At 42.7% G+C, this 11,688-nt stretch overlaps 1 protein-coding gene across 2 annotated transcripts in view; it reads left to right on the top strand.

Moving 5' to 3' along the window:
- USP54 (ubiquitin specific peptidase 54) overlaps nt 1-11,688 on the top strand; it is a 137,749-nt gene that overhangs the window by 116,331 nt on the left and 9,730 nt on the right. For both annotated transcript variants that reach the window (XM_011991138.1, XM_011991137.1), the window contains 4 exons: nt 251-418; nt 3,010-3,129; nt 4,041-4,236; nt 6,272-7,647. In XM_011991138.1, the coding sequence (XP_011846528.1) occupies nt 251-418; nt 3,010-3,129; nt 4,041-4,236; nt 6,272-7,647 (1,860 nt within the window). The remainder of the gene's footprint in view (nt 1-250; nt 419-3,009; nt 3,130-4,040; nt 4,237-6,271; nt 7,648-11,688) is intronic.

Raw genomic sequence — 11,688 nt, 5'->3', positions numbered from 1 at the left:
GTAAACCCGGGAGGCGGAGCTTGTAGTGAGCCGAGATCGCGCCACTGCGCTCCAGCCTGGGCGACAGAGTGAGACTACGTCTCAAGAAAATAAAAAATAAAAAATAAGTAAATAAATAAATAAATAAATAAATAAACTCCAAATTGAAAGCAAGAATTCCAAAGGGAAAGTATTGCAGTGGTTAAAAATTCATCAAGTACTTAGTCTTGGTAATGGAAATGTAGTGACTTCTCCCTTGCTTTTATTACAGGTGAGGAGATATCTTCTAAAAGTGAACTGGATGAATTGCAGGAAGAGGTGGCCAGGAGGGCGCAGGAACAGGAACTTCGAAGAAAACGGGAGAAAGAATTAGAGGCAGCGAAAGGGTTTAACCCTCATCCTAGCCGCTTCATGGATTTGGATGAACTGCAGAATCAGGGTAATTGCTGTGAGCATTAGGTTGTGGGTGATGGGGAAAGACAGAAAGGGTAGAAAAATACATCTAAGTTTGTAAGTTCCCTGTCTTCTCTTTAGCAAAATAATTTTTAAAATCTTAATTCACCCATTCCAGTGAGAACAAGTTAGAGTAGGATGTGACAAGACTATTAACTGGAGATAGGCCCTGATTTGGGGCACATCTATTAAATTTATTAGAGATAGTGTATTGTTCATGAATAATGTTTCCCATGAACATCTGTTGAAGGTGTAAATAAAACTAGCCTTGAGTCAGAAATAGCTGAAAATGGCAGTGAGCCACACTGACAGCGAGGGGAATTCTACTTGCTGGGAAGAAACATACCCATGAAATATTCCACCTGGAGCATCAGGGAAGTGGATCTGCCAAACAGGAGCAAGAACAAAGCCAGTTTACTTTTGATACCAAGACAATGGATTCTCTAACCTCAAACAATTTGCATGACTTGACTTCCACAACTGCCCCACGTTAGACTTTTTTTCTTCCTAGAATTTTTTTAGGATGTCACTTTGTACCAAAAGAGACTAACCTTCAAAATAGTTCAGCTGTGGAGCTTGCAGTGAGCCAAGATCATGCCACTGCACTCCAGCCTGGGCGACAGAGCAAGACTCCATCTCAAAAAAAAAAAAAAAATAGTTCAGCCAAGCTGAGATATCTACCTTAAATAGGCCATGAAACCTATATCTTAGTTTTTTTTTTCCCTATAAAATGACTTTATTATTTTTATAATTTGGAAACCCCACTTACAACAAATTGTGCTAAAGCAGTATAAAGGTCCAAGTTTGTAAGTGCAAGCTTTTAACTTTTTTGGCTGTTTTCTGTTGACCATGTTTCTCTTTTTATATACACTTAGAGAATCTTCTTGGGCCAAGTAATCCTGTTTGGGGGCAGCTTTTTTCCTTTAATACTACTCTCTTTTGATTCAAGGTAATTGTTGCCTCATATTTCCCAAGACATTGTATTCGTTTCCAAATTAGTTTTAAATTCCTAATACTTAGCTGTCTCTATATTTGGATAGTCTTTTTTCCCTTTTTGACCTCAAGCTATAATCACATTGGTGTCCCAGGTTTATTTTGCTTCTGAATAAAGGGGTCTTGTCATTTCTCTCCTTTCCTTTTTTTCTCTCTCTGCCAGTTGGGCAACAGATTAAAGTTAGGAGGAGATCCCACTGGCTATCTTTCATTGTCAATTTTCCATACACTGTGGTTCAGCATTTCCTGCATGAGCAAGGAATGGAATACTAAGATTCTGGAGGATAAGAATTAAAATTTAGTACAGTGATTGATCAACTGTAGCTTGTCTAGATCTCCGTAAAGTAGAGAACTTAAAAAAAATGGCTCTAGGCACTACCTCTGATTATAAAGGTTGTATACATTTAGTTGATTACAAATATTATGAGAGAACTTCAGGTCTGGGAAGTAAGGGAAACCACACCTCTAGAGATAGAGTGGATCCTGAGTGCCAAGTTCTTCAGAACCAACCTGCTGTTTCCATTGTCTTCCCATTGCTCTCAAAAAGTCATGATGAATTAGGAAGTGAATGTTAGGGATGTGGAAGAGCCTTTATTACCATGTCCAGCTGGAGGTAAGTGGAGGATGAGGGACATTATGGGAGAAGTAACTCAGACATTTTTTTTTCCCCCTGCAAGTTTGTGAAGGCTCACTGGCAATCCCATTTGTAGGTGAACTTATGTTACAGCTTGCTGCCAATTTATGATTATGAGTAAGTACAGGGCAAGGGATACATAAACATGAGAGTTCTTTTACAAAAATTTCTCTGCCTGTACTTCCTAGCCTTTTCATCTGGTATTGTTTTTAGACTCTTCTGCTCCTGCTTTGGCACACATTCACTTTGAGAGAAGGATGGAATATTCCCTGCTCGCTGTATGGGAAGTTGACTTCTTTGCGGGTAGTTTTGGTGAGGAATAGCATGATGAAAGTAAATACTTAGCAATGCTTATGAAAAGTATGTATATGCAAACCAGGAACGAAGGCCGTTCAACTGCCCTGGCAGATACATTGGATTAGCAAGTGTAGACCATCTGTGACTAAGAGGTGTACTGATTTTCCAGTTTAGGGTGGTGCATAAAGGACTGTGATTTGGTGAAGTAAATAAGTGGTATGGATGGTTGTCCACAGAATAATGAAGCTACCTTTGCCATAACTTAGCAGTGAAGGTCTCAGTCGACATCAAGGGTGTTCTGACACTAGTTGGCAAGAATTGCACTGGGAAAGAGCAGTTCACCTACCATAAGAACCTACCATTCTGCTATATGGAATACTTTGTTCTTTCCTTGAGGGACTTCCTAAGAGTCTTGGTGTTAGAATATGTGGCCATTAATGGCATGCCTCTCTTTCATGGCCTTGGTAACATCTCGGTTAAGGCAAAATGAATGTCCTGCTTGTTTCAGAGAATTCTTAATAGCAATGAACAGTTGGAATAAGGGTAGACCAGTGGCTCAGCAGCAAGGATCTCTGTGTACTGAAGGGAAACAACAGTACACAGGAAAAGTTGGAATGAATTGTAATGAAAATGAAAAGTGCTGGCCCTTTCAGGGAGGAGTGACGGCTTTGAGAGGTCCCTGCAAGAGGCAGAGTCAGTATTTGAAGAGTCACTGCATCTGGAACAGAAAGGAGACTGTGCTGCAGCTTTGGCTCTCTGTAATGAAGCTATCTGTAAGTAACTCTAACTGCTATGGCTATGGCACTTTTGACTAACTTCACAATAGGTATTATTAGTGTTGTCACTCAGACAACAGTTTTTGTGTCTCCTCACTCTTGCTCTCCCAAACTGAGGCCCGTTAGCTGTTTTTGCCCTTTAGATTTCTAAGTGTACCTGGCACTGGCACTGTGGCCTATGGATATTTACCAGAATAACCTCAGCAAGGAATCCATAGATGACTTCTCCAGTCATGCCTACCTTCTTATTCCAGGATAAAGTTAGACCTCAGATGTGAGATTAGTCTGCTTTTTTGCTAGTCACTGGCTAGTGAGTTGGAGCTTATAGAAGGAAAACTGAATAAATTGGCTATGACTTCCCAGGCCTGTGACTTTTTACTTCAATATTTGATTCTTTCCGATTCTCCCCTACCTTCATAGTGTGCAGCACCATAAGCTTACAGCAAGAGACTAAGGCTTAGAATTGGTATCGGCTTCTAGTATGTGACCCACAAGAAGCTGTGGTCTATAAAGAGAGATACAGGTTTGGATCTTATTTCTGCTGTTGGCCATTGGGAAGAGAGGGGTGAGAGTCGAGTGTGGAGACCAGAGTCAGACAGGTCAGTTGGACAAGAGTGGCAATCTCTAAGATGGAGGCACCGGTTTATCTTATTGATTGATTTATTTTAGTTTTGTTTTGTTTTTTAATTTGGATTAACCTGTTTGGCCTCCATGGCTTTCATCAATGTTCCTTATAGCCAGAGGCAGCTCTTTGCCCTGGACAGCATATGCATGGTCCGTGCCTTGCATTCCTGCTACATATTTTGAGTTTTACTGCATATCTTTGCTCATTTTTGTTCAATTTTATTCTTTTTATTTTTGTTTGTGTTTTGTGTTCTGTTTCTGCTATATTTTCTTTTGCATTTTAGCTAAACTAAGACTTGCCCTGCATGGTGCCAGCTGTAGCACGCACAGCAGAGCCCTAGTCGATAAGAAGTTGCAAATCAGTATTCGAAAAGCACGGAGCCTGCAGGATCGCATGCAGCAGCAGCAATCACCACAGCAGCCGTCGCAGCCCTCAGCCTGCCTCCCGTCACAGGCGGGGACTCTCCCTCAGCCAACAAGGTAGTGCTTGGGAACCATGTTAGTTTATGAACGCCAGGGGAAGAAGTGACCATGAGTACTCTATAGCAAGAGCTCTCATTGTCTTGCCGACTGAAGGGGAGAGAGGAGTCCTCTGAAAAGATTTTCTTCTTTCAGGTCAGACATACAGTGAAAAACTCATTGTACTGCTGGTCCTTTCCTTAAGAATTCCTAGGATGCAAAAGTACAGCATAATAAGACTATTTGTCCACATTTCCCATGGGTAACTTTAGCCCTGAACTTGTGTAATGCGATTATTATATTTGTATATATATATTATGTTCTTAGACATGGCAATCTAGGCTACATTTCATGTTGTAGTAGCTACCATGTGATTTATTTTGGGATTTCAATGCTTCCTATCCTTATGGAAGCTGAGAAAGCAGTCTTTCTTGCTCTGATTGCACCATAAAGAAGAGACACAATGATTCCCTTTGCTTTGCTTCTTTATGGTCAGGACTAGGAAAGAAGTTCCAGTAGTCATTGTTGTAGTTCTCTCATCTTAGCCCTTGAATTTGGCTTTTACTTAGAATAGATGAATTTAAATAAACATTAATTTGGACCATTAATAATTCTGAGTAGTTTTCAAAATATAAATTAATAAAAGCAGTTAACTTTTTTTTTTTTTTTGAGACAGGATCTTGCTTTTTCACCCAGGCTGGAGTGCAGTGGCACGATCATAGCTTACTGCAGCCTCAACCTCCTGGGCTCAATGTTCAAAAGGCAAATGTTCAAAAATAGTTAACTGCTAGGCATGGTAGCTCATGCCTGTAATCCTAGAATTTTGGGAGGCTGAGGAGGGCAGATTATTTGAGTCAAGGAGTTTGAGACCAGCCTGGGCAACATGGTAAAACCCTGTCTCTACAAAAAACAAAAAAAATTTAGCTGGGCATGGTGGTGCATACCTGTGGTCCCAGCTACGTGGGAGGCTGGGGTGGAAGAATTGGTTGAGCCCGGCAGGTCAAGGCTACAGTGAGCTGTGATGGTGCTGCCACGCTCCAGCCTGGGTGACTTTGAAAGACCTTGTCTCAAAAAAAAAAAAAAAAAATGCAGGTCTATTTGATGCTAAAGCACATGTCCTTAACCATTATGTATATTGCCTTTTATGATTAGGCTTCCCATATTAGTATATCTTACTCTCCATAATGTTATAAGGGTGACTGGGTGACTATACCCTCAAAAGTTTATAGTGTATTTTCATTTGAATTTAGGGGCTTGTTTTGAATATAAGCAATTTAGATAGGTAAACCCTTTCCAGAAAACATATACTTCCTGATGTATGTGAGTGATTGAGGCTTTATTTAAGTCCTTGTAACATTAAGTTTTTAAAATCAGAAATACAAAACAATTAGTGAGAAACCAACTAAATACAGTTAATCCCTACTCCTACTCCTAAATCTCAAGAGAGTCATATTGCTTTGGGGAAACATCTCAGTGACTAATAGAACAAAATCCAGATTTTAAAAACATATTTGAAATGGTTGATTTCTGTGTATTCCCATGAGCCCAAATCACCGTGTATTTAGTCAATGTGGCCTCATGGTTCCTTTGGCTGGGCTGCCTCTCAGGACTCCAGGTAGGACTTGCCTCCCTGTATAGCATCCTGGATTTTTGCTGTTTGGTATGAGTGATTTTCAGGCTTTGCTTACCTTCCATGTCATCTGCATGTGAGACTAGCTGATTTTGTTTCCTAATTTGCAAGTAGAATGTGATTGGAATGTGACTTCACAGGTAGTGAAGAATATTGGCAAGGGGTCCATTTAATGTTACTGTGCACCTTTAGTGAGGGCATTTAATAAAGAGGATTAATGTTACCTATTTACCTTGGTGTGAGCTGACCATGTGCCTTTTCTTTTGTGATCCTCTGAACTACTGACTCTACTTGTGCTTGTCTTTCTGTTTATTTTTACCATTCCCTGTGTGAATAGCTAGAAATGGGAATGGAATGAACAGTTCTTTCTGTAAGCGTTCCTGTCAGTCAAGGCAGCTTATGACTAGCTGTCTCCATTTGTTTCAGTGAACAGCCTATCCCGCTCCAAGTATTGTTAAGCCAAGAGGCCCAACTGGAACCCGGCACGGATACAGAGTTTGGGGCCAGTTCTTTCTTCCATTCACCTGCTTCCTGCCATGAGTCACACTCATCACTATCTCCAGTGTCATCTGCCCCACAGCACAGCTCCCCCAGTAGATCTGCCTTGAAGCTTCTGACTTCGGTTGAAGTAGACAACATTGAACCCTCTGCATTCCACAGGCAAGGTTTACCTAAAACACCAGGATGGACTGAGAAGAATTCTCATCATAGTTGGGAGCCATTGGATGCCCCAGAGGGTAAGCTGCAAGGCTCTAGGTGTGACAACAGCAGTTGCAGCAAGCTACCTCCACAAGAAGGAAGAGGCATTGCTCAAGAACAGCTATTCCAAGAAAAGAGGGACCCTGCTAATAACCCCTCCCTGGTGATGCCTGGAATAGCCACCTCTGAGAGGGGAGATGAACATAGCCTAGGCTGTAGTCCTTCAAATTCATCAGCTCAGCCCAGCCTTCCCCTGTATAGAACCTGCCACCCCATACTGCCTGTTGCTTCTTCATCTGTGCTTCGCTGTCCTGATCCTGTGCAGAAAACTAACCAATGCCTCCAAGGCCAAAGCCTCAAAACTTCATTGACTTTAAAAGTGGACAGAGGCAGTGAGGAGCCCTACAGGCCAGAGTTTCCCAGCACGAAGGGGCTTGTCCGTTCTCTGGCTGAGCAGTTCCAGAGGATGCAGGGTGTCTCCATGAGAGATAGGAGAGGTTTCAAGGATGTAAGTTTGTCAGGTAGTCTAAGGAAGAACTCTTCCCCTTCTGATTCTAAGCCTCCTTTCTCACAGGGTCAAGAGAAAGGCCACTGGCCATGGGCAAAGCAACAATCCTCTCTGGAGAGTGGGGACAAACCACTTTCCTGGGAAGAGTCCACTGAACATTCTTCTCTTGCCTTAAACTCTGGGCTGCCTAATGGTGAAACTTCTAGGGGAGGACAGCCCAGGTTGGCAGAGCCAGACATATACCAAGAGAAGCCGTTCCAAGTGAGAGATGCTAGGTCTAAGGATCTGGGCAGCAGTGCTGACTTGGGGACTTCCTTGCCTTTGGATTCCTGGGTGAATGTCACAAGGTTCTGTGATTCTCAGCCTAAACATGCAGCCTCTAGGCCAGGAATGAAGTCCTCCCCTCATGATTCCCATATGTGTGTAACCTATCCAGAGAGAAATCACATCCTTTTGCATCCACATTGGAACCAAGACACAGAGCAGGAGACCTCAGAATTGGAGTCTCTGTATCAGGCCAGTCTTCACGCTTCACAACTTGACTGTTCTGGATGGGGGCAGCAGGATACAGCCTGGCACCCACTTAGCCAAACAGGTAAGAATGCAAACAGGGGTTGGGGGGAGGAGGGAGGATCATATAAAAGCTGAAAGCAGGGAAAGATCAGAAGGGGGTATTCTATACAGATAGTATCCCCAGCTTAGTAGGAGGTAGTAGAACTTTCTACTTTACTCAGAAAGCCTCCATGACAAGAGCTAGACATTTTTCTGGCTAGAGTGGAGGAAGGGGCAGAATTATCACTCACAGGCAACTTCCCTCCTTCTAAAGTAAGAGATTACTAAGTATTTGCCCATGGCTTCTCCCGTATGCTGTGCTAAAGAATGGTTCAGGGCCGGGCGCGGTGGCTCACTCCTGTAATGCCAGCACTTTGGGAGGCCGAGGGCAGATCACTTGAGGTCAGGAGATCGAGACCACCCTGACCAACATGGTGAAACCCCGTCTCTACTAAAAATACAAACATTAGCTGGACGTGGTGGCACATACCTGTAATCCCAGCTACTTGGGAGGCTGAGGCACAAGAATGGCTTGAATTGGTGACGTGGAGGTTGCAGTGAACTGAGATTGCGCCACTGCACTTCAGCCTGGGTGGCAGAGTGAGACCCTGTCTCAAAAAGAAAAAAAAAAAAAAAAGCGTTTTAACCAGAAACTCTGTACCCATTGGCAAATCACTCTTTATCTCCTCCTTCTCTTCCCCCAACCCCAGGCAACTCATCTATTTTCTGTCTCTAGAGATTTGCCTGTTCTGGACATTTCATATAAATGGAATCATACAGTATGTGGTCTTTTGTGACCAGATTTTGACATAATTGTAGTTCCTAAAGTGTTATATAAACACTGCTCTTGACCTATATTCTGAATTTCATCGTACTTTGAACTTGAGCAGACATCATCTTATAGATATCTAAAAAATAAGAAATTACCTTTTGTTATGGGAAATTTCAAATATATTCAAAAGTAAAGAATAAGAGTAGGCCGGGCACAGTGACTCACACCGTAATCCCAGCACTTTGGGAGGCCAAAGCGGATGGATCACCTAAGGTCAGGAGTTGGAGACCAGCCTGGCCAACATGGCTCTACTGAAAATACAAAAAATTAGCTGGGCGTGGTGGTGGTGGACGCCTGTAATCCTAGCTACTCAGGAGGCTGAGGCAGGAGAATTGCTTGAACCTGGGAGACGGAGGTTGCAGTGAGCTGAGATTACACCATTGCACTACAACCTAGGCAACAAGAGCAAAACTCCATCTCAAAAAAAAAAAACAAAATAAATGTTATGATAACCCTCCAGGTACTTATAACCAGCTTCCATAGTGATTATCTTGCAGTTATCAACATATGGCAGTTATTTTATTTTATTTTATTATTTATTTTTTAGACGAGGTCTTGTTCTACCTCCCAGGCTGGAGTGCAGTGGCGCGATCTCGGCTCACTGCAACCTCTGCCTCCTGAGTTCAAGTGATTCTCCTGCCTCAGCCTCCCAAGTAGCTGGGACTACAGGTGTGCACCACCACGCCTGGCTAATTTTTGTATTTTTGGTAGAGATGGGGTTTCACCATATTATCCAGGATGGTCTCTATCTCATGACCTCGTCATCCGCCCACCTTGGCCTTCCAAAATGCTGGGAGTACAGGAGTGAGCCACTGCGCATATGGCCAGTTTTGATTTAGCTATACCTCCACCACTTTCCTTTCCCCTCTACATTATTTTATTTTATTTTATTTTATTTTTTGAGACAAGGTCTTGCTTTGTTGCCCAGGCTGGAATGCAGTGATGCCATCAGGGCCACTTCTGAGGTCCTCCCACCGCAGCCTCCTGAGTATCTGGGACCACAGGCACACACCACCACATCTGGCTAATTTTTTTGTGTGGTTTGGAGAGACAGGGTTTTGCCATGTTGCCCAGGTGGTCTCTACCTCCTGAGCTCAAGTAGTCCACCTGCCTCAGCCTCCCAAAGTGCTAGGATTACAGGCATGAGCTACCATGCCCAGCCTCCTCTAGATTATTTTAAAACAAATCTCTGAATCTCTGACATTATATTATTTCATTCATAAATAATTTAGCGTGTATCTCTCAGAAATAAACATTCTTTTTTTTTTTTTTTAATGAGATGGAGTCTCGCTCTGTCACCCAGGCTGGAATGCAGTGGCACGATCTCGACTCACTGCAGCCTCTGCCTCCTGAGTTCAAGTGATTCTCCTGCCTCAGCCTCCTGAGTAGCTGGGATTACAGGCGCACACCACTACGCCTGGCTAATTTTTTTTTTGTGTGTGTGTATATATATATACACACATATATATATATATATATTTTTTTTTAGTAGAGACAGGGTTTCACCATGTTTGCCAGGCTAGTCTTGAACTCCTGACCTCAGGTGATCCACCTGCCTTGGTCTCCCAAAGTGCTAGGATTACAAGCATGAGCTACCGCACCCGGCCAGATTCTTTTTTAAGAGACAAACCTGTAATATTATTATACCTAAAAAATTAACAATAATTTATTAATATAATACCTAGCCAATATTCCAGTTTTCTCAGTGGTCCCATAAATGTCTTTTTACAGTTGTTTTATTTCAAGTCAGGATTCAAACAAGACACACACATTGCTTTTTGATGGTAAGGCTCGTAAGTCTTTTTTTTTGTTGTTGTTGTTTTTGGTTTTGGGGTTTTTTGCCAGTATGATACCCTCTGTTTTTTCCCCTTCCATTTATTTGTTGAAGAAATTTGGTCATTGTCTTTTAACATTTCACACATTGTAGATTTTGCTGATTATAGTTTTAAGTCTTTAAGAAAAAAAAACTTGTTGTGGCCGGGTGCAGTGGCTCACGCCTGTAATCCCAGCACTTTGGGAGGCCAGGGCAGGCAAATCACGAGGTCAGTTCAAGACCGGCCTGGCCAACATGGTGAAACCCTGTCTCCAGTAAAAATATAAAAATTAGTTGGGCATGGTGGCACGCACCTGTAGTCCCAGCTACTCGGGAGGCTGAGGCAGGAGAATCACTTGAACCTGGGAGGCGGAGGTTGTGGTGAGCTGAGATCAGGCCACTACACTCCAGCCTGGGCAACAGAGGGAGACTCTGTCCCAAAAAAAACCACCATGTTCTTCTAGCCCTCATTTTTCCTGCAGCTTAGTACTTAGAGCTAGAGGCTCAATTAAAATCAGATACAAATTTTAAAAACAATAATATTTAATAGGAAGTTCTTTGTATTTCTTATGCCATATCAGCAAATACATAATGTCTGGTAGTCTTTCTTTTGTTATGATTGATCAGTGAGTAGACATCATCTTAACCCTATCTTTTATTTATTCTAGAAATTCCCTTACAAATGGCCACCTCTACCTCTGCTTAATTTTTTTTTTTTTTCCTGATGGATTCTCGCTCTATCACCTAGTCTGGAGTGCAGCAGTGCGATCTCAGCTCATTGCAACCTCTGCCTCCGAGTGATTCTCCTGCCTCAGCCTCCCGAGTAGCTGGGACTACAGGTGCACACCACTGCACCCAGCTAATTTCTGTATTTTTAGTAGAGACAGGGTTTCGCCATGTTGGCCCGGCTGCTCTTGAACTCCTGACCTCAGGTTATCCACCTGCCTCAGCCTCCCAAAGTGCTGGGATTACAGGTGTAAGCCATCGCACCCTGCCTTCTTTTAAAGGAATCAGATTCTACTCCCTTCAGGAGGTTCCAGTGGCTACCTTCTTGTCTAGGAGTCACACTTGATTAGAGGAACAGCCAATTCTAAACATTACTCTGTAATTCTTTTCTCTTTTTTTTGAGACAAAGTCTTACTCTGTCACCCAGGCTGGAGTACAGTGGCACGATCATGGCTCACTCCAGCTTCCACTTTCCAGGTTCAAATGATCCTCCTGCCTCAGGCTTCCAAATACAGATGTGCACCACCATACCTGGCTAATTTTTTAATGCTTTTTTTTCTTTCTTTTTTTAGAGATGGGGTCTCACTATGCTGCCTAGGCTGGTCTTGAATTTCTAGGCTCAAGTGATCCTACTGCCTCAGCCTTCCAAAGTGCTGGGATTACAGGCATGAGCTACCACAGCCGGCGATAGCTGTAATTTTTTTTTTTTTTTT

Source organism: Mandrillus leucophaeus, unplaced genomic scaffold (assembly GCF_000951045.1).
Source record: "Mandrillus leucophaeus isolate KB7577 unplaced genomic scaffold, Mleu.le_1.0 Scaffold39, whole genome shotgun sequence".
Classification (NCBI taxonomy): Eukaryota; Metazoa; Chordata; class Mammalia; order Primates; family Cercopithecidae; genus Mandrillus; species Mandrillus leucophaeus.
The sequence above is the reverse complement of the archived record's forward strand: the minus strand, read 5'-3'. Positions and strand labels throughout refer to the sequence as shown.